We start from the raw sequence: 25,935 nt of genomic DNA, 5'->3' as shown, positions 1-25,935 counted from the left end.
GTCTGTCTCTACATGCATTTGACAGTGAAAAACGTCTTTGCACAAAATAATCTATTACGGTGCCACATCCCTGTGTCCGCACACACACACACACACACACACACACACACACACACACACACACACACACACACACACACTTTCTAGACCCGCATGTACACCGAGGATTGAACGAACCCAGTGAATTGCAAAGTGATGACCGAGTTCATTCACAAAGCAAAATTTTCAGCGGGCCGTGATGCAAAATGAAATATTTCCTCTGCACCACCACAGCCCTGCAATAAGCTGTTTTTGGCCATAAAACTAATGTAGCAGTCACAGACACTGACTGCCCTCTAAAATGGAAATTCATAAGCCAAAATGGCACAGTGGGAATATCAAAATATGACACATCCTCTGCTTCTTCTACTCCCCCCCCCCCCCCCTGAACCTCCCAATTCCAGCTATCTCCCGCTCTTCTCCAGGGTTTTTCAACAGAAAGCACATCTGCTGTAGAAGCTCTTCTGAAGGACATGTCAAACCCTCCCTGACACAGCCGACTCGGCAGGCAGACGGGCCAGCGGTCCGAGAACCCCCCTCAGACGGTCCCCAAGGGAGCCGGAATCTATAACGGGCTAAATCTGATACCGAGGAGGTTAAAACCAGCGTGAGCAGTTCAACAGATCAAGAGGAAAGCTGACATTATGCGTCTCACGCGGAGCAGGTGGGCACCTTCATTACAAGACCACCCGAAGACGTCGGTGTAGGTCTGCTTCATCCAGACACAACCCTAAGAAAAGGTGGTTTTCTGGGTCTGAACAGGCAGATGATGTTTGTAAAACCGCCGCTTGGAAAGTCCTGAACGAAATGAGCCGAGAGCAAAAGTCAGAACGCCCCAAAAAAACATACATTATGTTAATTATTACTATTGCGGTGGCTCTCTGAAGCACCGTGGACTATAATCCATGTTTTGTTTTAAACATTTGTCCACTTTTGAGCTGGAGAATGAATCGCCAACAAGCTAATTGTGCAGTAATTGTACGAAATCATTACTTCCTTTCTTTCTATCCCTGTTCATAGCAGAGGAAACCAACTGCAGGTGACTGGCAAAGTACAAATTCAGCTGCAGATACAATCTGACATCTGTACTCTGAGGACCTTATCTCAAGAAAACGATCATGCACGATCAAACACACACACACACACACACACACAAACACAGCTCTATTTCGTTACCCAGTATGGCCCAATTGGGATGAGCTCTCCTGTTTCTACTGGGATCCTGAAGGTCCGTGGAGGAGGGGCTCCCTCGGCCCAGAGCGAGCTGCCTGCCCTGGGCGGGGCCCCTGCCTGGAGCCGAAGAGGCCGAGACGCTCCAAGGTTCCCCACCCTCTGCAAGAGATGCGCTTCATTCAGGACCACCAACCAACAGCCATCAGGGAGGGGAGGGAGGTGGGAGGTCAGCGGGGTTCACAAAGGTCACAGGGAGGTCAAGACTCCAAAGGATAGAAGGGGATACGCAAAGGTCAGAAAAAAGGGGAGGGAGGTGGTCAAAGAAGAACCGGAAAGAGAGCATTCAGATCATTCAGCTGACGGGCAGAAGTCGCATTCTGGGGTGTTTTCCAGGTGGGCAAAAGGGAAAAGCACAAAGGGGGTGGGGGGGTAGGGGGGGGGCACACAGGAGAAGGAAGGTTTGCAAGGTTTTCCTGAAGGTTTCATGAAAGGAAGAGAATTGGAAGAGCAGCTTGGAGCGCTGAGGAAGGAAGAGAACAAGGAAAGAGGAGTTGTTGCCTGTGACACCGCTGAGGGAGTATAGTTCTCATCTGCAGCAGACGGAGCAAGAGGAAGCTCGGAGATCGTCGGCGTCGATCGCAGCCGGTCCGAGATCACGCTCGGCATCGAGCGGCGCGACAGCCGACTGCTTTTCACATCAGTGAACGCCGCGAACGCTCAAATCAAAAAGGCTGCATGTGTGCTTGGTGGAGGAGTTCGGGTGGCGTTTAGCCAGATTACACATCGACAAAGCGCACACAAATCGCAGCGGCATGCGAAGAGAGCGAGCAAACAGACCAGGAATCGATTGAACGTTGGCGTCACGCGAGAACCGACGCGAGGAAGAAAAAAAACAAACGAGCCCAGAATAGAAGCATCCGAAACGCTGGCTGGCAAATTGGGGGCATGCAGTTATAGATTTTTAGTTAGGAGGACGGCTCTGGATGAAACAAATGCAAATTTATGTATCAATGCCCTCATTTAACATCTCTGCAAACAGAGACTGGCACAGAACAAGAGCTCAGCGGGGGGTAGGGGGGCTGTTTGTGTGTGTGTGTGTGTGTGTGTGTGTGTGTACTGTTTAAGGCCGTGTTGGCTTTTCAGGGATGCTGCTGTTCCGCGATCCAAAAAGGAGGCACAGAGGGAGAAAGGGGGAGAGTGGGGGAAGAAGGGTGAAGCCATTATTCCCCAAAGAGAGAGTGTGTGTGTTAGTTAGAGAATGGATTTAATCAGATGCACTGTGGCTGTTGACAATCATGAACACAGGGGATGTGGTCGACCAGGAGGAACCTCCAGAGTGCGCTACAAGGAAGCAAGAAAAGGTTCTGCAGGAATTGCAAAATCAGGACGAACAGGAAGAAGGATTCTATCCGGACCACGGAACAGCTTTTCATCTCCAATGAAAGCTGAGGCGTATTAATTAACGACACACGCAACTACCACATCACTACGCAGGCCACAAATATAGTTGGAGGCTAGTTGCACTCGCGGAAAAAAGACTAAACCCCAAACCCGCTGGAGCGGTGTATAAAAAGATAACGCCCGAACATATTTATTTGCATTTATTTATTTCGTCTGGTCGTAAAAACCAGGCCCGAAGTTTTATGAAGTGCTTTTGAGGAACGACGGGGGAAAAAAAACGACCAGATGGGGCGACGAAGACGACACGCAACATGGCGCTCGCTTTTAACCGAGGGCATGAACTCAAACCTACCTTCATAAAAAATGTTTAAAAAAGAAGGATAAAGAAGTCTTAATTATTGCGGCACTACTACGAGCTTATTTCGCCGTCTCTGGTGGATTCAAACCTACGGCACGGGACTGAGACATCTCAACAACTCAGAGCGGTGAGAGAGGGAAACAGGAGAGCTCAGTCCAGCTCTCGGTTTACTTTGGTGGAGTGTGAAATTCTGTTAAGACGCGGGGGGCTTGAGGGGCTTAAGGCGAGGGCCCAGGCTTTGGCGCACCTGCCGGTGGCCGGTCGCGACCCGCCGGCCGTGATTATAACACGTCGCGATGAACTGGAACAATGTTTCCGTCACTGTTGACTCAAACGCAGTTATTTGTCACATTTAAACTCAATGGAGAGAGAGAGAGAACTGTGTGAATGTGCAAACAGACTAGGTTGAAAAGTTGTTTTTCGATGTCTAGATTCCTCAGTTTCACTGATAAAACAGGTAATTAACAGCTCCACTTCCATTATGCACCATCTGCCCAGGTTTCTGCATATCACACTGCGTAAAAAAGAACTGTTTCCATCACACCAGGAACAAGGTTTTCACTCTTAAACCCAGAGGTATAAGCGTCTGTATTTGTGCCGGTCCATCCTCCTCATCCCACCTGGCTGCACGTGCGTCCCTCTCCGCATAGAACTTTGTCTGCGTAGGCGTCTGTATGCGGAGAGAGTTAATTGTCCATATTTGCATGCGGCATAAAGCGGCAGGCGGTGGAGGCGGACCTGGCACGCGCTTCCCCTCCCGCTGATTTGAGCTGTCAACCGCATTTATTAAGTATGATGAATCACCCCTCCACTTCACATCCAATCAAAGGCCTCTCAGAGGGACTCATATGTGGTCACCTTTTAACTAAATGATTTTCTTGGCCCATGGCGCGCCAGAGGGCCAAGTGATTGGACTGGCAACCTGATGATGTGGCCGCTGTTGGAATCGTTCTGCCAAAAAAAAAAAAAAGGCCCGCAGCTGGACCGCTCCCGTTTCAAAACGGTTGCGGCGAAATTAAGCGGCCGGCCGACGAGCAGCTGCCTGGATGAGGAGGACATCAAAAGGCACGGTGGGAACGAGGAAGTGGAACGTGAAGGTGTTTCTCTTGACCTTGCCTTGAGGGTTTTTTGGATTAAATCGGTGCTGGGTTTAGTCCTTGCTGCATAATACCGTGCGTTTACAATGCAAGCTGACAGCCATACGACTGAATCTGAATAATCTTTCTTCCGCAACGTGGAGAGATGTTTCCCCGAAGCCTCGCCTTTCCTCCCAAAAAAAAAAAACACACAAAAAAACTTGATATTTAACTAAAATACACTCACACCTATCTTGGAAAGCCGTGATTAGTCCACTTTGCTGCACAGACAAGGTCAGCAAAAACACAAACAGGACGCTTTCTTTCTCCCAGAGCAGAAAAACAAAGCTCGGTCTGGAACTGTACACCTTAAACCTTGCTGAAGGATAAAGCCTTTGATCCCGACCTGAGCGGAAGAACTGGGGCGGAAAAGAAAGAAGGAACAGCGAGGGAGAGAGAGAAAGAGAAAGAGGGGGAGAAATCGATAGATTCTTGTAGACGCAGCCTCGAGTTTCCAATCTAACACGGCGCCGTATTGATTAGGCTTCATAGGAGACGAGGCGCGGGGACAGTGATGTCGGCAGTGGATTTGGGAGTCTTTAACAGAACTAACTCCGGACAGGACGGTGAGACCTGGTGGGACAGATTGCATCTAATGCGGTCGCAAACAGACGACGTTCTGGAGGACGAGGGCCGGATGCGTGACGGACGGATGCCGGGAAACACGCCGAGTCAGCGAACTGCCGAGAGAGTAAAACACAACTTCCATCGGCCTCAGCTTCCTCTCGAATGGCCAGAATGTTCCATTTCACATCAGTATGAATGTCATCGATTTCTATTTTAGAAAGGTGGGAGATGCCACTGCATTTTTCCACAAAAAGTTGTTGTACATATGAAGAGTTTTTTTTTTCCCCCACACAGAAAGTAGCTTTTAAAACAGAAACGAGTAGCGTTGAGTGCAACCAAAATATGAACATTTTTCAAGCCTGTGACACGTTCGACATCGAAACTTGTAACGTTGTCGCCATGATGTCAACATACTGTCAAAAGACTATTTTCACCGTCTATTTTTGCTGCAAAACTGCACGTGGGAATAAAACAGAGAAGAGAAGAGAAGCAGCCGAAAGACAGAAGCTGCGTCTGAGCCGGTTCGACTGTCCACCGGCTCAGACGCTGGAAGAGAAAAGCATTGTGGGGGAACATCCAACGTCAGGTAAAGCTGCTGTGAGTCAGACTCCACTTGCAGAGAAAGGAAAAAGGAAGAAAAAAAAGTATTTTAATGACGCAGCTTTCTTCAGAGATTTGAGTCATTTAGATTACAAAAGGTGAGGGAGCAACTTCCTGGAAAAAATTAAGCAAAAAAGGGGTTTATTGGTGTGCTGGTGAGGTCACAAGTGCATGACCAGGAAAACTGATGATGTCATCGGCTGCTCTGCTTGTTCCTGGAACTGAGCTGGCATGAGACGGTCATTTATGGGTTCATTTTCTTGATGTTTTTATGATCAGCATGCCGCATATTCATGAATGTCGTTGTCAACATTCAGTGTGAAGAAATATACAATAATAGTGGATACAACTGGGCAGAAATGGTGAGCGAATTGGAACTAAATTGGTCTGACGGAGACTTTTCTGTTCTTGAAATTTTGCGGTAAGGTAAAACATCATCATCGTGTGTGTGTCTTTGGAATTTTTTTTAACAACCTTAAGGTATTGAAAGACTGATCATGTCGGGTCAAATGCTTGATCCCTTTATTAAGGATCAGGATCAGAGACCGATCCCGATCCAGTCCATCCCGTTGCTGCACCACGAGGCTAAAGATTGAAAAAAAAACAGAAGAAGAAAAAGCGGGTAAACGCCCACTCCTTCCAAAACTTCTGTGGAGTAAAACACAAAATCTGTTTGGTGGCAAAGCATGTAGTTTATATCCAGAGCGACTCCCAGCTGTAAATGCATCTTGACTGAATAAGCGTGAAGCGGGCATTGGCACAAAAAAAAAAAAAGAGCAAGTGTGCTCAGTCAACCAACTCCAGATAAAAAAAGGAAAGAAAAATAAAGTTAAGTCTCTCTCTCTCTCCATCTCTCTCTCTCTCTCTCTCTCTGATACAGCACGATAAATTATCCGTCTATACTTCTGCGACTCCTCTGCATTCCCTCCCTTGACTCTCGATATCTCGCTCTCGCATAAACACACACACACACACACACACACACAAAGCGATAGCGGAAGACACTCTTATCTCCGAACATTGGCAGCTCATAATGAGAGTGACTTCCTCTGCAGCCAGTGGTGGGCTGAGTGGTGCTGACAGCCTCCCAGCCCTGCGTGTCGGCACCGAGGTGGGGGGGTGGGGGGGGGATTTGAAGCGCTGCCGGGCCACGCACTTACAGATGTTTCACACACTCGCAACAGCCACACGTGTGTGTGTGTGTGCGACCACGGCTTGGAGGTTGACTTCAGCTGTAGGAGGGGAGGAGGACGTGTTTGAAGTCTTGACACAATATTGAGCTTTGGTGTACCGGGGCTTATGAGTGGTGAGTGGGTGATGCACAGAGCGCCGCTGCACCAGCCAACTGGGAGGAGGACAGAGCTTAAGGAGAGATTTTAAGTCAAACAGACATCGACACACACCGACGAGGAAGAGGAAGGGGAATGGAGGGGGAGTGGTTATAAGCCAGAGAACACAGTTTCTGATTATCGCACAGCCGCCTGTAGAAAATTTAAAACATGCACAAGTTGGAGATAAATGGCTCCGACGCTCCAAAATGTGTCCAGAATTAGTTGCATTTTTTTGACACCCTTCACATGTAAGGACGAGGGAGAGAGACGCGGAGGGGAGAGAGTTAGAAAGTTCTGTCTTTGCTGTCGCACTGCCGTGTTTACTGGGAAGTTCTTGAAGTACAAACGGCGGTTTTAAGGTAAGTTTCTCTCACCCTAAATGACAGTTTGCTCACCCAATAAAACTGCTAAGTCTTTTTTGTTCGTATAAATAAAGTGCAATCATGTCAAATAATCTTTTTGCCAATATGCCACGAGGTTCAAATCCCTCTTTTCCCAGATGTAGAAATGTTCTTTTATTTTCTTTAACTCGAGCACCACCTCAGTTGTCCATCGGCTCTTAAAATGAGCGCTCCTGAAAATGGGGAGGGCTTTTTTTTTCTTCTTCTTCTTCTTCTTCTTCTTCTTTTTAAATATTCAAAGTGTCGAAAAAACAAGAGGATGCAGACGGACGAGAAGCAGCAGATCAAGAGACGGCATGTTTTTGAAAAGGGACATGAAATGGAACAGCCAGTGTTTATGAACACAGTAATATGAAACCCAGGCTGTGTGTTTTCATCCAATTTCCTCCACCACTTTGATTTTCCAGTAGCCTGGGCCAAACGGTGTGGCAGTAATTCTCAGTCCACTTGAATCTCAGAATAATGCTCTCTGTTTCTGTGCTTCTCCCTCCTGCATGGATCAGTGATTCATAAACATGGGCAACTGGCAAAGAGCAAAGCAGCCATTTCATCTCTCTGCTTCCTCTAAGCTCAAATGAACTCATGCGGTGGGATGGAAAATGATTGTTTTTCTGCTCAGCGTGACGTTTACCTTCCTGTTTACCCATTTAAAACGTGTTTTTTTTAAAGCTAGCACCTTACAAAGCTAGCACCTCGCTAAGTTCAAGGACAAAGAATAATGAAAACGGGGAATATCCACTCAGCTCTAGAGGAGCACGTTTCCACAAGTGTACTCAGTATGTGTTGATGCTCAGTGCAACGTGAAACCAGTGAAACCAGCACACGGAAACATCACCACAGGTACTACAAATTACTATTAAAACTGGGATGGAAAAGCAAGAACAAACTTGGGCTGTATCCAAGAAGTGGACGTATTCGCCGTGACGTCACCCATTGGTTTGTGGACCGGGTTTTGAAGCCTTTAGTTTGGCATTTTGGTCGTCGCCATCTTTTTTTTGCAACCAAAAGCAACAAGACTAAGTACAACGGAACCCAGAAGACGACATTTGTAGGTGACCAAAGTGCTACAAGTGACTTTCATGAACTGAGAACAGAAGTTTAGGTTCCAAAAGGAAAACACAGACGACTCCCAGACCGGACGATGTCGAGTTAGCGACCCTGCTTTATTGTCTTTGCTGTATTGAAACCAGCAATTTAGACCATGAACTGATTTTTTACAATGTTTACTGAAGTAATAAAGTGAGAAGTAGGGTGACTTTCCCATTGGCTCATATAATATATCTATATCTATATAATCAGACTTCTTTTTTTGCAACTGTGGTGGTTATTAGAAAGAATGCAAGTTTAAGGAACTTCAGCAATGGCTTCACTTTACCAGAGGTTGCCGCCGGAAAAAAAAAAAGAAGCAGTGCACATGCGTGGTTCTATACTCCTTATTTAGAGCTGATCATTTGGTCATTTGTGTGTATATATCTATTAACATTTCAATCAAAAAATTGTTCCAGCTGATCACTCAAGATTTCTGTTTTAAATACCTTGTATACACAATGTAAAACTTCACTTCACAATATTAAAACATGTTTAAAGCCACTCCTAGAGATTTACTGTGACTAATTATTAGTGATAAACTTTCTGGATTATACTCTCAATGATGTGTTTTCTCTTCCACACATGAGCTCTGAGAACCGCGTTTACCGTCATGAAATGGCGCTTTGTTTAAATCTCTAAGTTTCCTTTCATGATTTTTCTAAATCAGCAATAAAATGCCTATATTCACGTCAGTTGCGCACACAGTCAGTCTACTTGTGGCCAAGATGGCGTGTCTCTCTAATGAAATGAGACGGACGCCTATGGGCATTTCGAAGGGGAACAGGTGTGTGTGTGTGTGTGTGTGTGTGTGTGTGTGTGTGTGTGTGCATCTGTGCGCTGTATGTATGGGTGTCACTAGGGATTAGTCACTTCAGTCAAGAGAAATGGGGCCGATTATGGAATTACAGGATCATGGCGGCTGCCTATTGTTCCTATGGCCCGGGATCACAGAGTCTACTGAGGGCCTCTTGAAATAGGGGGCCACAAATTGCTGAGGACATGAGAGCATTATAATAATAAGTTGAGAAAACAAAAATTGTCATTAATATTTCATCGTTAATTAAGCATATGTAAAAAGACCAAAACACACGGTCAGATGAGATGAAAATGTACAGAGACCTGCTCTAGAAATACGGTGAAAAAAGCTGTACTGTGATATCACTCCTCCAACATAAAGTCCTGTGAGAAACAATACCCACGTTTGCATAATTTGTTTCTCCAATATGTTTTTTATAGAGCGGTTACACTTCACGTATACTTCACATTCAAGACCCGTTTGCATTGTTCTTACAATTGTGCATGTAACGTCGGAGTCATTAGGGAAATTAAATAGGCGCGGAGGTGATATCTATGCATTTGCATAATATAAAAACACGAGAATCCCCCCGAGAGAGCACTTTTTATATATCCGTTCCCCCCGTTTTAAAACCATGTGTGTGTTTTTCTTGTTGCAACTTTTTTCAGGAGTGCATTTCTGAGCTCTCCGCTCAACCGGTGTCTGAGTGCTCAACAACGAGCTCTAAGCTCTCATTATTTCTGCCTCGCGGTCCTCCTCCTGTCACCTTGCCCTTTCAGTCCCACAGAAAGAGCAGAGGAGGCAGAGTGATCCCTTGCTCTCGGTTTCCTTACCCTGCTATTCGCTGATTAACCCTCCCTCACCCCTCCGTCCCCGGCTCTAATGATCAGATGCTATTCTCATGCGATCGGTGTCCCGTTTCTGCTTTGTCTTATTATGCTTATCGCCATTTCACCAGCTACTCATCCACCTATAGCTATGCTGTAGACAAAGACGTGCTCTCCATTAAAGCTGCACTTTAATGACCCCGGCTGATCTGGGCTAATGATCTGATGTTATGTCAAAAGAGAGAGAAATGCAAAAGGTGTCAATTACCACAAAAAGGTATTTGGACTTGCACTGAAAAACTAGCTGTGTATATGAGGGGTTACAAGATCATCAAAACCAATATAGATTGTTGTTCCAGAATATAAGGTAGTTTTTTTTTTTTTACTTTTCTCAAATGTTACATTTTTCTCTTTTTTTTACACTTTTTTTTATAGGTTTCACTATTCCACCCATAAAAAAAACTGAAAAAGAAAATTAAACAGCCTGAGGAGGAGCTATAACTACCATCAAAACTCTTTGATGAGGGGTCACGCGTAGATATGTCTCTATTCTAAGTGGTCACCGGCCAAAAAGGTTGGAAACTGAAGGGCACGAAGCACTAAAGTTAACAGGAAATGAAACAAAACATGCAAAATATCTCTCAACTTCCAGGTATATATCATCGTACATTGAGTACCTTTGGAGTTCTGACCAAACGAGCTTCACCAATTGTGAGCTGCACTGATTTTGTACATTTAATGCGCTAAACAACTACAATAAAGTAATAGAAAGACAAAAAAGAATCACCAAGGAATGAATCATGAAGGAAAATAATGACTGGGTGCAACCTCACTCTGCATAAGTGTCCATCCATGACGTCTGAGCTCTGCCATCGATCAACATCAAGTGGCATTTGGACATTAAATAAAGGAGTTGCCTGCCTTCACGATGAGAATGACACCATAAATCTGTCTGTTCCCACTTCTGGAACGTACAGCTCAGACCGGGCGATAGATGTCACCTGCCTGAGATGTGAACTATGATCCGGTTTCCTGCACGGAAGGCCTGCGGGCGTCTCGTCCTCCCGTATTAAGCGTATTAAAGGGTCAGAAGCGTAGGAAGTGTGAGGTGGTCCTCTGTTTTTCCTCACAGCCGCAGGAGGAAGAGAATAAGCTTTACACGACGAGCAGACGTCGTCTCTTTAGAAACAGCAAATTCGTCGTGAAAGTCGGCACCCCGGCCAAGATTTTGTTCATCTCCATCTCACCACCCACACCGTGATCTCATAGGAGAAACATTGGCTTAGGGCAAATCGGCCTATTGTGAGATAAAGATGACGGAGAATACAGGGAGAGAAGAAAAAAAAAAGGCTCCTCTTCATCAAAAGGGGTCAAAATGCCGGCCTTGTTCTCGGAGGATGTGGAGGCGGAGCTTGTCTGCTTGATTGGACACGCCGCGCGTCACCTGCAGCGCGATAACGGGGATGTGAGCCGCCACGCGATTGCGCCACATTCATAGATCAGGCTCTGGAATGCCCATGACGGCCTCGTCTGTGGGTGCCACAGAGTACCTGCCTGGCTGCGAAGCAGGGAATAGCATCGCCATCTAGAGGCTCCTGTCGGCATCGCGCCCACAAACACACACACACACACACAGGCACATACACACGGGTGGGAAACAGGAAAATGCTCGTCACGCTCTCCTTACTTACTCACAGAGCGGCTCCTTTCAACAAGTGGATTCAGACAGCCACAAGAGGAAGCTCGCCACAATCACAGCAAAGGACTCCACACACACACACACACACACACACACACACAGCCTTCCCCTCTCCATCTAAAGCATTTAACCACTGCTCGATGAGACTCAGAACTATAGCTCCCCGTGCAAGGTCACTTCCAGCCAGCATGCGATGACGCTGGGGCGAGGACAAGCGGAGAGAAAGACAGATAGCGGAGAGGATGAGGGAGGATACACACTTGACACACAGATAACCTTCGGTGAGAGCATGCATGCAGAGCTTGGGAGCTTAACCGCATCTCGACTGAGACGGGTGACCAATGTAAACAGTGAGGGGAATTAAAATCCGATGGGGTGGCGGAGTGAAAAGTCTCCACGGGAACAGATTGTTGTTGTTGTTTTTTGTTCTTACCTATGATGGGAGCCAGGCGGAAAATGTCAGAGAGACGGCTGTTCACGGGTTCGTACGGAGAATCCTCCAAGAAGTCATTTCCTGTGATGGAGACAAGCAGATGTTGAGATGTATTTATAGACATACAGGTATATAGATATAGATAGATGTGTTTTCAGCACTCTCTTGTTGTGTGTTGTTCATCTTTCACCCCTCACATTGGCCTGTAAGTGACATGGGGGGGTATTTGGGTCAGTCGATAGCCACGCTGGCCCACAGCCTCACGCTTGATTAGGCAGGTTGGTCAGCTGTGTTGCGCAACTGGAGGCCGACCCACTGGATGCAGTTTAAGGACTGAACCCCCCCACCCACCCCCCCTCCCACCTCCCTGCTATGATCAACACTTAAAGATGGCACTGCCAGCAGCGCTGAGGGGCTTCGCGCTCCATTGCCTTCAAGGAAAGTGATTTGGGAGGTCAAAAAGTATCTCAGGGCGGTGAACCGAGTCAAGGGGAGCAGCAACACTTGAATGAAAGCTGAGCGATTGTCCGTGAACGCTAATAGATAAAAAAAAAAAAGCCGTGTGCTACTTTTTGAGTTGTTGTGTTTGTGGTACAGTTGGAGGGGGAGGGGAGAGTGAGGACTGATGGTGCCCACTCCATACAGCAGTGGGAGGAGCCGGGCGACTGATCCCCTCACCCCTTTACTGAGCAGATTAGAAAACCTATATGGGGAAGGCCCATATTTTTTTTTGTACATTAATAGCTGCGGGGCATACTCTAAATGTAGAAGTCCACCCAAACAAAGACCCCTGAGGGACTTAAGAGGCTTTAAAGCAACCTCCCCCCTTTCAAAAAGATGAATCATTCATATTGTGCAATTGTGTATTCTAGACCTTTATACACAGGCAATGCATCAAACCCTACTCTGATTAATAACCCCACACAATGCTGTATAAAGTGTGTTCTTTTTTTTGTTGTAGAATAAAAAAGTTCCCCCAAACCGACCTTGTAACGTCTGATAGATCCCCCAGTAGATGCGCAGGCAGTTCTTCTCCTTCCTCATGCCCCGTTTGCAGCGGCAGTTGTACAGCGGGCTCTGCTTCAGCGCGTCCATGGCGCTCCGGCACTCGTCCTTGGCCTCCTGGCCGGCCACCAGGCTGAAATTGCTCTCCTTGCCGCCGGCCACGCACTGCCTCATCGTGCGGTACTTGGAGCTGCACAGCTGCTCCTTCAGGCACTGCTCGCTGGCCCTCACGCAGTCCAGCCGCGTGGCCCCCGCGCGCACGGTCTCCTCCGCGTACGACAACACATCTGGGGGAGGCGAAAAGAGACACTTCTCAAGTGAATAATAATAATAATAATAATAATAAGAGCGATAAAAGTGAAGCGTAACAATGACTCGGCTGGGCTGTCAACACACATATACTGTACGTTCGCCACGAAATAACCCACAAGGCATCGCGCGTAAATATGATTGAGAGCAGTTTCTCGCTACTTCATAACTTCGTGACGCAGTTTACAGACTTTTAATCTGATAAGAGTGAAGATTTGCTCTCGCTCCTGATTGACTTTACTATTTTAGAGCACTTTGGACCACGGTAGCATGCACACGTTACCCGGACTCTCCGCTCTCACCGACAACGCTCACAATTTAGCCACTAAAACCCGCACGCGCCACTGGGATGTCACACTCGTGGGAAACGGACCAGCTGCTGCTGGTGAATTAATCAAGTGAAACTCACCCAAAAGAGGCAGGAGGACGTACAGCACTTGGAGGATCATCGTCTTCCTCTTCTTGTGAGACGTAAAAAAAACCCTCTTGGGAGGAAGGAAATTCGCGAGCCGAAAGCGACTTAACAGTAGTTTGATTCCCAGGGTACTTCCACTGTGCGTGCACTGAAATCCATTGGAAAGACGCAGCAGTGCGCGCGCGCTCCGCTGTACGAAACGGGTCCGACTCGCCTCATGTGAGAAATAAAGCTCTCCCAAACACCACACACACACACTCCAAAAAAAAAAAAAAAAGAAAGAAAGAAAAGTGTCCAGTCCCGATTCTGCTCAGTGTATCGGACTCTCAGTCAAAATAAAGTGCACAAAATGTTGTTTTCTGTCTTCTTTCGTTCTTCTCCTCCCGTGCGGGTGGTCTTCTCGCCGCCGGGAGACAAAGCAGAGCGGCCGGTCGGTGGATGGAGGCGAAGCGGGGCGAGTGTCCTCCAACTCCAGCCAGCGGGGATGCTTACTGCGTCTGTGCGTGAGAGCGCACACAGCCAACTGGAGCCCAACGTGTTGGCGGTCTGCAGCGCGTTCAGCGGGGAGAGAGACAACCCCCCTCTCTCTCTATCTCTCTCTCTCTATCTCTCTCTATCTCTCTCTCCTCGCACTATACTGTTGTCTTATAATAAATGTACAAAGACAAACCTTCCTATCCGGGAGTTCGCGCCCCGCTTATTACGGTATTATCACAGTGGCATGCACAGAAAAAATAAATAATTAGCTGTAAGCTCATTTAGCTCACTAATGAGCAACCGGATGCATCGTAAGGTCCTAAATTGGGCGCGTGCCAAACGGTGATGGTCATTTTTCAAAGGTTATAATAGCATCACTGCTGAGTTGCACGCTCAACTACAACTCTCTTTGGGGTTATTATAGTGGTTTAATGATGTTTCCTTTTATTTATTTTTTTAAATAGTCCCAGCTCACATACTCACAGAATAAAATGTTAATTTTGTTTTAATGTTCACACAAAAAACCCCACAAATAACCACAGAGGGCACGCGGGTGGCGTTTGAGATGATCAACTCTTGATGTGTGTGGTTATGTTTTTCAGTAGAACTGTGCACGTGCAAGTCTATGTTTATTTGAAAAAAAAAAACAAAACATGAATGGACATATTTCCGCTGCTCCTATAGCCGGTTCATGCGCGTGCATGGCTCCTCCCAGTATAACGTCAATCCCATTCGCAAAATGACAAACATATATTTTTATGCAACATCATCCGCCACCTGTGACGAGAGCATGGCTGAGAGTTAAAGCTGATGTTTGTTTGTTTTTTTATATATATAAAACATTGATCCTCTCAACATGTGGGCCTGTACCTGTCAGTCAAAGCGCCCTGACCGCGGCTGCCTGTCCGCACAGAGAGGGAGCGGACACCGGGAGGCTGTCGCCATCTGTCGGTGGTGTTGGAGCAAAAAGAGGGGCCTTAATTTAAAAGAAAAAAAAGATATGAAACCGTGCGTTGTTCTTTCGATATCTCCTCATGTGAGGAGAAATAAAGAGCATCTCATTTTTAACCCACCTCTTGTTTGATCAAGACAGGGATTCGACCAAACAGACCTTGGTATAATAACATGCAGGGATGATGCACCATGCAGTGTGTAACCCTCCCTTGCAGCGCATTGATTGCCTACATGGTGTGTGTATACATATATATATATATATATATATATATATATATATATATATATATATATATATATATATATATATATATATATATTCAGAGGCTAATCCACTTGGCTAAATGACCAGACTATATGTCAATGAGCCCCTCTCTGCATTAAAGACTGGGCTGAATCAATCAAGGATGCTGGCGTCCACCACAGTAAATCAACCCTCACACGCGCACACACACACACACACACACACAGGGAGAGAGAGAGAGAGGGCCCGAGAGAAAGCAGGTTCATTCAGAGATGGGATGAAATAGCTTATGTAAACGTCAGTGAATACCCCCTTATTGAAAGGGGAAGCTGTGATTAGGTAGGTGCGATGAATCAATTCTGCAAAGGTACAGTCACTCTTTTTTTCTTCAAAAATGTCTTTTCAATTGAGCTGAATGGATTCACCACGGGCCAATGTCCGCAGCTTTTCGTTCTCTCTTTTTTTTTACCCTCACAGGGAACATGACAGGCGCAAGAGGCAGACAGTGGGTATGTGAACGACAGGCTCTGGCAAATTGTCTGCGTACATTTTGATGACTTTGCTTGTTCTCCAGTCTCCAGTGGGAGCCTCGCCAGTCAGCCTGGTGATTTATGAAAAGCCTCAATCAATATGCGATATTAATTTTGCAAATGCGTGTCACAATGATGTAGTCCTCGGGTCATTTTGGCATTTCACGAGGTAATGTGGCTCATGGCAGCGGATCAGAAGCTGCTTTTCTTTCTTTTATTTCTTTCTGTGCAAGTGGGGAAACGAGAAAATTGGTCAAAGTCAGGATTTTTTTTTTCTTCCTGTGTGTGACAAATGTAGGCAGCGAGTCTCAATGGATTAATGTCGAGGAAGCTGCTGACTGTGCTGATACAGCACTTCATTACGTGCAAACAGTCCCACGAGTGAGACCATGGTCAATGAAAGTGTGACTTTAAAACACAAAGATGTGCACAATGACGTGACCCTGTGTAGTTAGCTAACGGTAACACCTGCTCACTGGTAGGTTTATGTATTATTACTTGCCCTTTATTAGCAAAGTTAGTCATATTTGTAACACGTGCGTAGAAGAAACCAACCGGTGTGCGTCACAGCCGCTGGGGGGCGGGGCTATTGTTTCCTGACAGCTGCGTGACGTCAGAGGGCGCTAACTACGAAGCGTGAGCTAGTTAGCCACTAGCTATACCGCAGAGTGTATTTCTTTTATTCTAGGTGACTTGTGAAGCCACTTATTGACTAAAACAATGAGTTTAGACACACTCTTCGAACAAATCCTTCTATCTGAACAACAGCAAACTAAACAGAAACAAGAAATCAAAAAAGGTATGCCTGCGTGATAACTTAGCTAGCTTACATTCGAGCTAGCAAAACAAGCTAGAATGTGAATTATTAGTCTGACCTCCCTCTTTATTTAGCTAACCCACATTTCAGTTTATAACCCTTCTGACTTTCTCCACATGTCTATTTCAGTCACAGTAGCCATCATCGAATGCAATGAGAACATCAAGCGCGTCACGGAGAAGAAGGAAAAGACCTACGAGAAGCTCAATACAACGGTGATTCTATGACATCTCTTTTCTATGTTGCTAATGTGTGAATTATGAATACCTTTTTCTTGTAGGAGCAGCCCTGTTCAATATCTGCCTTGTCTTTTGGTATATTGATGATTTTTGCAGGCTGTGTTTGAACTTATTACCAAAAGGTATTGGGCGTCTGACACAAAATGGCGGCCGCCAATATACTTTTAATGGATTTCATAATCAGTTTTAACAGTTTTTTTTTTTTACCAATGATTATTAATAATCATTCATAGGAGGTGAATATGACTATTGCCTGTTTCATGGGAGCTTTCTGGTGAGTTGTGACAGCACAGCCTGATATTTGCATAAGAATCAGAAACCGTTTATTGCCAGGAATGTTTACACAAACGAGAAATTTTAGGTGGAAGGTGCATACATTAGACGAGACAAACAACAATCAACAGTCAACGACAGCAAAAATAGTCCTGGGGGTTTCTTGTGCACTCTTTAGCATCGTGGCATATCATTGTGTTTGACCTTGAACTCTGCCTCTAGATACAATAAATGTTGGTCTGGGTTATTGCGTAAGGAGCGGTCACATCATGAAGGATTGGTTAATATTTTACCAAAGCGTCAGGAAGAAAACATAATTGTACTTTTCTTCCAGGATGCATTTATAAAACAGGGCTTGTTTGTTATAGATTTATATATATATATAAAGTTTGAATGTATCAAGTTTGATTTGCGATCAAATGTAAAGACAAAGATACAAAAATAAAATCGGGAACCGCAATAATCGCCGTACCTTGGGGCTGCATACAGTATTGATGGCATTGACATATGAGGAGAAGAAGTGCATATTGGCATATTGATGAGCTGATCTGCTTTATGATTTAAAACACTTAATCTCCCCCATTTGTTTTCATCAACGGTGCAAACTGCAAGTGCCGCAGCAAAATCAATGGCTAATTTCCACCGGATAACATTAGTGGAACCTTTCAGCATGTGTGAGATATGATGTCAAAGGCTCGTTGACCCCTCAGAAATATTGCTAACTTCTTCCTGCACTCGTATAAGTGGACATCCGTTTAAAAGAGCAGATTACTCTCTTATTAGTAAAGCTTGCTGAACGCAAGGCCGTGTCTGTCTGAGAACACAGGACACTGATACCGTTTTTTTTTTATCCTGACCCCTTTGCAGTGGAATATTGAAGCGGTTCACATCAGATATGCAGGGAGTGTTTACAGCACGGTGTGTGTTTACAGCTCTCGTGACGTAACGTCTTCCAGTTTATGAGAGCTGTCTTAAGATAATTACACTGTTTAGAAAACTTGGGAGACGATTGTGCTCGCTGAAAATGTACGCCGCCACACAAGAAACAATAAACTCGCCTCCTCGACAGGTCGAGCAACAGACTGAAAAAACTGTACGGAAAGTCGTGCCTGAGGCATCTTTTTAAGAAGGCGTCCTCCGTGAATTTACCCTCCCATGTAATTTGGCAATTTTCTATCCCTTGGGCTGTGCCATGTAATCACTCTGGATGATGAGAGGTAAAGGGAAGTAAACAAGAAAAGTTGAAAAGTATGTATGTGTCTGTGTATACAGAGAGAGATGTTGAAGAAGACACTTAAGGCTCACTATAACATGTCACCGTAAACGTGATTTTTCCAGCTGTCCGTCCTTCATTTCACCTAATTTCTCCTTCTGTGGGATCACTAACTCGTGCATCTGTCTTGTCAGATCGCGTTTCTTAACTGCCCACTCACCTCCTTGTGCTCCAGAATCAGCGGTTGTCTGCGATGGGGCTGCATCGTGACCTGGCGAAGAAATGTGAAGACCAGATGTTGAGGCAAAGTGAAGAGCTGCTCTGCCAGGGAAACCAACGAAGGGACCGTCTAGTGGGTTGAAGCCGCCTGAATCAATATTTACATTTTATATCACGTTGGTTATGTGTAATATGAAAACCCGGTCAGCTTTCACACTGTGAACTATGAAGATAAATCGTCTCTCTCCTTTCGTTAGACAATAAGCTCTCTGATAAGTTAACCATTTTGTGTCAGAGCAACGTCCAGAAAGGCTGCAGCTAACACATATTTTAAGTGTTTTTGAATAATGTAATAATTTATTCTCTAAAATGTCAATATAGTGAGTATGAAATAGTAAAAGTGTAAAACATTGCTCTTGACTTTGTCCCAAAGATGTCATCAAACTTGTGTCACTAACAATGCTGCCAGTAGCGTCACAAGCAGCTGCACTCTTATTATCGTTGGACAGCATTTCCCATGATCTGTCTTTTCATACCAGGCCAAGAGAAAGTGGGAGTCGAAAGAAGAAGAGGAGAACTTCCTTCAAGAGATCTCGAGGTTCAACAGTGACTTCAGTCTCTGCGCGAACAGAGGCGTAGTGTTCCAGAGCCAAACGCGCACGGAGATCCTGGACCTGGAGAGGGAGGTGGAATCGTCACACAAAGGTCACAACAGACTGTCAGTTGTGCTGTTGTCACAGTAGACAGATGTTGTGTACTGCAGTTAGAATGAGGGTCGTGCTGACATCACCGCTGCAGGGAAGACGGGAGTCTGTTTGAGTTCAGGAGGAGAGAGGTTTAAAATGTGTAGGTGGTGGTCGGAGAAAGAAATCAGTCATTAGAGTCATTACTGAAAGGACTGGAAATATGGTAGCTGTGTTGAGGACTAAAGCTGCAGTTGACAACTTTAATGAATTAAGTTAAAAACATTTTTTAAATAATCTGGTCCCTCTAGAGCTCACGATTTATTATTTGCACGATATCGGCGCAGCGTCAATCACTGAACTCTGGTCAAGCTAGGCATATTTTGTTGTTGCTTTGTCTTTTTCTCGCCTCAAGTCTTTTTCTTCAGAAACGCATGTCAGTGTAGCGTTTAGTTGTAAAATGAGAACGCTTGTGACTCGGCGGCAATGTTGGAAACAGTGAAGCCCAAACAATGCACCAGAATAAAGTGATAGTTTGACCAGGTGATACACGTTTTTTTAAATATTTTTTGATAAAGGTTACCAACTGCAGCTTTAATGCCAAGCTGTCATATGGATCACAAGTTCATCAAAGAACAATTTAAAGTAATGGAGAAAAGAAATCGGGACTCTTCAGTAGACTCAATATAAATCATGAAAATACACTTGAGCCTCGCATGACGGCGAGTTAATACCGAGGTAAACATGAAGGTGTGAAGGCGTATGTGCTCAGATGTTTCTACCAGGTGTCTGATCAGTGTATCCAGATGATCATCATGTGAACCGACAAACAAAGAGAAATAACTAGAAGCTACAGTAGTCCTCAATTAAACTTAGATGACTCATTTTTATAGATAGAGTCTGGTATGAAAGTGAGTGTTTTGAAAACGCGTCTCACTGATGCAAAGTTAATATTTATATTAAGACGAGGAAAGGAAAGCTTTGCATAGTGTTTATTTAATTTGATCACTATGTTCAACCAGCAAATATTGTGTTGTAATTGTTTGTACAGAAGCTGCACTCCCATTGGTTTATACATTATATTATATTTCTCAAATGACAAATTATACTCTGATATGGTGTGAAGCGTTTTCATTAGTTGGATTGAGGGTATAGCTCCCTTCACAAATGAGGACCAGTGTCTTCATAATGTGTATTTCATCTGGGCTCAAGGGAGCAGAGTTTTCTTATTGTTTGTAGCGTTAAAGTCAATTTTAAGAAAATAAATGCCCACATAGCATTCATTCCCTGGGAAGGGAGAAGTTTTCTCTCATTGAGCCGCAAGAATTCTCTCTAAACTTCAGCCCTCCTGGTGATTCTTGTATCTTCTCAATCATCCAGGAGGCCTAAATAGGATTCACCTTTTTCACCTTTTTCTCCCCCTCCTCCTCCCACAATCAGAGATGGATCTGATGAGCCGCAGGAACGATCGCGTGAGCTCCATGCAGGAGGAGAAGCGAGCGCTCCGGCTCACGCTGCAGGGCCTGGACTACACCCAGAAAGGTGAACATACCAAACGCTCATTTCCTGTCAATAATGTGGTTTTGAGAAAGCATTTTTAATGTATTTCACACCACCACCAGCTGACTGCTGACAGCCCAAATTACATGTATATGTTTTCTTTGGCTTGACAGAAACCAAAATCGAGAGAAAAAGCAAAAATACAACCATGAGGTAGTTGTACAGTATATCTTGAGCCCAGATGTTGAACATAAAGTGTGTTTCATAACCAGGTGTGAAGGCAGGTCAAAGGGTCTTTGCTCACTCATGCCTACTCCCACTGCATTCTCAGCTGGAAGCTATCCAGCACAAATACAGGTTTAAGCGTGTTTGGAATGAAAATAGCATTTCATTAAACAAAATAAAAGCCGCGGTGCTGTGGACGCGTTGCAACAGGTTTTTGACGACGCAGTGGTTACCAGGAAGTAAGTCCAGTTTGAGTAAAGGGTGGAGGGGGGGGGTTATTACTGTACAATGCAAACTTGGTCCCATTGTCTTAACAAATGTTTGAACAATGCACCCGCGTCTTGACTGCAGACCTGGATCGGCAGCTGGCTGAAGCCGAAGCGACGACGGAGTCTCTGCGAGCGGAGAGCCTGTGTGTCAGCCGGAGGCCTCTCACCGACGCCACCTGTCTGAGGTGAGTGTCATCAGCTGTCTGGACAGCAGTGTGTACCGCACCTGCAATCACTGTAGCAGGAAAAATACTTCTCACGAGACACAAAAAAAAGAGTAAACGGTAAACGCTGCATCCAAAACAGAACAAAAAAACAAATGGAAACACGGCGGTAAGCTATTTAGCGGCTCATAAAAAAAGTAATGTGAATTCAGAGAGGCTTCCTCAGAGCTTCCTGCTATTTGAAATAGTCCTGGCTGAGCAGCAGTGATGTTTAATTAGTTGTGCGCTCTCCCGTCTTCGCAGGCTTGGTGCACAAAAGGTGCAATGGCGGTCCTCTCCCCGCCAGCGCTCCGTTGTTTTCTTCATAAAACTGGTGGAAATTCATCTCGGGCGTCGCACCAGTGGCCTCGGTTAACCCTCGTCGGCGCTAAACGCACTCATAGGGCGACAAGGAGGGAATCACAGGCGTCGACAGCGGGGTGCGTCGTCCCGCCGGCTCATTAGATAGAAGGTGTTTATTCACGGAGAGCAGAACTGAGTCACACTTGGGAGAAGTGCTGAGTGGACCAGTGAGCCCACCACCCGTCGGTGTTTCTCTCTCTCTCTGTATCCTGCTGGCGGGAGTCCAAGTCTAGAAGTGTAAATAACAGAGCATTAGGAGCATTTGGCTTAATTAAGGCTTTGATCCGTAGTGTATTTCATTCAGTCAACAAGTGGAGACAAAAAAAAGAGAGGAAACTGAGGCTAATGTGATTGATGCAGGGAGGAAATGATGAGGGGCGGAGAGTTAAGTATTTACTCTGAATGCTTATGCAGCGAAAAACCAACAAAGATAGTTTTTCTATTTAAAACGTGATGTATGATTTCACCAAACAAACTTGTATAGGTGTAGAGGAAGCATATGGAGCAACACAAACATCCAGACTTTGAGCTGAGAAATGTACAATATTTAATAGAATACATGCATACAGTACAGTAGAACTGCATGTGTACCGAATTAAATACACAGCATGTGGAATGTCCATCATTATAATAGATATTTGGCAAGAGAAAGCTGTGGGTGTGTGTGTGCGTGTGTGTGCGTGTTTGAAATGAAGTATCTTCGTAAGATGTCTTGACGTATAGACGATTAGAGATCTGCCCTCTTTTGGGGCTTGAAACATGGCGGTGGAGCTCCGAAACCTCCAGTAGGTGGTTTAATTAGCTTTAGCCTAGCATGGCTGACTTCATTGTCATACTCACCGAGCCACTCTATGACCCCTCTCCCTCCTGCATGGACTAATGTATTCAGATTTCCCTTAATTGTCACCCATGGATAACTGTGTAAAAGGAGCCGCTCGCAGCAACTCTTGTTCTCTTCAAACAGAAATGAGCTTTTGGTCACAAGTCAAGTCTGACACGAAGCTTTAAAACTAGTTAATTATATAGCAGTCAAGCTACATATTATGAAGCTGTACCTTTTTTTGACAATGAGTGGGAGAATAGGTGAAAAAAAAGAAGAAGAAATGCAGAAATGAAGCTTGATCAAATGACCCGAAACCACTAAAAACCTGTGTGGGCCGAAAAAAGTTACGCAATCGGGAATGAAACAATCAGAATGGAAACAAGCGGGCGACAGCAGCGAGCTGGAACAACGCTAGAACGATAAGAGTTGAGGACCCTCCTCGCTAACCAGCGTGTTCCTCCACAAAGAGTCTTCCTTTATTTAATTAAAGACTGGAGATCAATAGCGTTCCAGGAAGGAAGGGGGTCATCGCTCGTGCTGATGCCGATACTTTGGATAATGTCTCCTCTGCGATAGTATGGATGTGGAGTCGTTAACTAATCCCCAAACCTATCAAGATGATGAGGTTTACACTTTCGTTTCTTATTTGAATATTCATACATTTATTGTCGCACCTCAGTATTTATTTGCAGACATCCTCACCATTCCTGACGAGGCACTTTTCATAATCCGTGGCTACGTTTTTGTCTTTTTTTTAAAAATTTTATCCTTGTTTATCGGCCTTCACGCCTCTTTACTTTCCCCCCTCTTTCTCCCAGCGTTGCCTTAACTCACGCATGTGGGTAGCATGTCCTGCTCCATCATCCATCAGCCTCATTAAATGTACTCGGCCCTTCATTACCCCTCCGGGCTTATTAGCCGCAGGAAGTGCTGAGGATGTGTCTTCGGGGGGAAGGAGGCCTCCTCTCACTCATTCCTATGATCATCCATCCTGAGCCCGGACCATCAATCCCGTCTTCAGCCACCGCAGCGTCTCTTATTTAACTCTCCCGCTTATTGATTGTTGGAAATTGAATGCGTGTCAATTTGAATGAGTGCTACAGTCATTTAAAAAGTGTTCAGTGTGCAAAACAGGGAGGCTCCCGTTGTAGATCGTCCTAGACTGGAAAAAAAAATAATACAAAAGTACCTGGAGTATTTAGGAGTTGTGTGTATTTCTTGATGTGTGATATATATTACTGCTATATTACATGAAGGCTCATTGAAAGATGCCGTGATATGAAGTCTCGTATTAAACTGCAGAACCCTCGATATCCCCCCAAAAAGAAACAGCATTATACCGTCTGAGGGAGAAACTGTGTGCTGATTTGTAAGTGCCACGCAGAAGAAAAGTTTGAAACACTGCTGTTGGTTTTCCAATTTGAGCTCAGCTGTTTTATTGTTTCATTAACTTCCAATAAAAGGACGTTGGAGGTAGCGCGTGCAGCTCCGGATAGATCCTTCAAAACACCTGCCGACGCTTTTAAATCACAGCCAAGGCGTCGGGTTCCACGGACCCCAAGTCCAATGCTGAAGCAAACTCAACTGAGTAATACAATTAAATTTGTGTTTATGAAGTTAGAGCGTGAAATATTAATGTTAACTTTAAGAACTTCGGTTTGAAAGAAGTTTGTATATCTGCTCCCGTTGGAGGTAAGATCATGAAGTTCCTACTTCCTGTTAGCTTGCGGTAGCTTGTAGCTAACCACACATCGTTCTGGATGTTCAAAACCCCCGTTTACACAGTGCTTTACAAGAAAACACATTTAAAACACAAAGATTATCAAAATGCACTAAAAGCCAAGAGAAAACTGAGAGGAAAAACGAACAAAATGTCGTTAAAAAAAACACAAATAAAATGATTCATGCGACGAGGCAGCGCTCGCAGCCCCGATCTCCAGGTGTTCCAGTCGAGGAGACGATTAACTCAACTTGTCAAACAACTTGTACTTTTCCCCGGCGAGAGTATTTCCAGTGCTGAAGTTGTTTTCCGTGTATGTAAACAGACTGAAACTGTACATCCGAACACATCAAACCAGTCATGGAAAACGATGTTTAGAAAACAAACTATTATCTTGAGTTGGTTTATTATTTCTACAAGTGGGGATTTATTACCCGTGAGCATTCTGTGTCGCAATAAGCATGACTACAGTTCCATGTAGTTTATTTGTCCTTTCTTTCAGTTGCAGTTGGGTTTCAATTCATTATTATTTATTGTATTCACCCCAGGCTCAGGAAGGAGCTGGAGATGCATAAAGAAGGAGAGCTTGAGCTGCTGCGAGAGGCGCTCAGCTCAGAGATAGACTTCCTGAAGTTGGTAAGTTGTTATTCATATTCATCCTCATTCTTTAGGGGGTTCTTTGTAGGTTTTCATGTCATCTTTTTCTCTCTCTTTCAGCAAAAGATGGACGGCAGCCAGTGAAGTGAGCAGCATTAGACCTGGCTCAAAGACGACACAGGAACTCGGGTTATAATGGTTCACTGATTGTCTCCTCTCTTAGAAAACATGAATATGAAGGAAGGAACAAACAGAGAGTGTGTTTGTTTGATATTTACTTTAATAAAAGTTACATGAATGGAGCACATTCCAGTCTGTGAACTTTTTTTCTTGTTACCTTTTGATTTATGTGCACAAGACAAACAACACGAGCTGCACTGTGAACAGAATAACAGGCTGGCAAACAAAGGAGGAACGCAAAACATGGTTGTATCTCGCCCTCTAGTGTGCAAAGAGCCACATTGCCGTTTTAGGGATCGTTGAGTCAAGACTGAGAATCTTACACACCGAATTTGAACATAGATGTAAGAGGAATTTGTTCCAATAGAGCACGGTAGTTGGTACATATCTGTCAAACCGTTTCATGTACATGCTGTAAAATACTTTATAAATGAGACCAAATTAATGCATTTAGGTGTTTTTTTTTCTTTTTTTCTCATCAGTAAAATAAATAGAAGGCATGTAAGCCTTTCATAATGAGCTGCAATGTCATAAGAAGGCTACAATAATAACATCAACCTTCAGGCTCCCTCATGTGGCTCAAAGGTGCACTGCAGTCATATGTTAAAAAAGACCTCAGAATTTTAAGAAATTCAAATTGACTTGATTGATCGTAATAAAATCTCCTGCAAAGGTGAGAGACTATACACACGGTCATGACCCTGAGCCTGTGAGTCAGCTACCAGCTAGAAACATTAGAGGAAAATAAATAGTTTTTGTCTGTTGCCACCTAATGAGAGATGTGTGACATTACAGTTTACCATTAATCCCTCAACCCGCAGACAGTT

At 44.8% G+C, this 25,935-nt stretch overlaps 2 protein-coding genes across 2 annotated transcripts in view; one reads left to right on the top strand and one right to left on the bottom strand.

Moving 5' to 3' along the window:
* Positions 1-13,623, bottom strand: part of gfra1a (gdnf family receptor alpha 1a) — a gene marked incomplete at its 3' end in the record, with an annotated part of 79,591 nt that extends 65,968 nt beyond the window's left edge. The window contains exons 1-4 of the mRNA XM_079230124.1: positions 13,574-13,623; positions 12,837-13,142; positions 11,851-11,931; positions 1,216-1,371 (exon numbers count right to left, since the gene is read on the bottom strand). Of these exons, the coding sequence (XP_079086250.1) occupies positions 1,216-1,371; positions 11,851-11,931; positions 12,837-13,142; positions 13,574-13,613 (583 nt within the window). The 5' untranslated portion in view covers positions 13,614-13,623. The remainder of the gene's footprint in view (positions 1-1,215; positions 1,372-11,850; positions 11,932-12,836; positions 13,143-13,573) is intronic.
* Positions 13,624-16,717: 3,094 nt separating this feature from the next.
* LOC306746518 (coiled-coil domain-containing protein 172-like) lies at positions 16,718-25,072 on the top strand (the record flags this gene model as incomplete). The annotated part of the gene is made up of 7 exons (XM_079229441.1): positions 16,718-16,816; positions 18,562-18,678; positions 19,085-19,250; positions 20,669-20,770; positions 21,305-21,407; positions 24,880-24,967; positions 25,049-25,072. 7 exons carry the CDS (start codon positions 16,718-16,720, stop codon positions 25,070-25,072), a joined length of 699 nt encoding a protein of 232 aa, XP_079085567.1.
* Positions 25,073-25,935: the final 863 nt, after the last annotated feature.

The sequence above is a fragment of the Taurulus bubalis genome (assembly GCF_910589615.1).
Source record: "Taurulus bubalis genome assembly, chromosome: 14".
Lineage (NCBI taxonomy): Eukaryota > Metazoa > Chordata > Actinopteri > Perciformes > Cottidae > Taurulus > Taurulus bubalis.
Note: the sequence above shows the minus strand (reverse complement) of the source record. Positions and strands in the feature narration are given on the sequence as shown.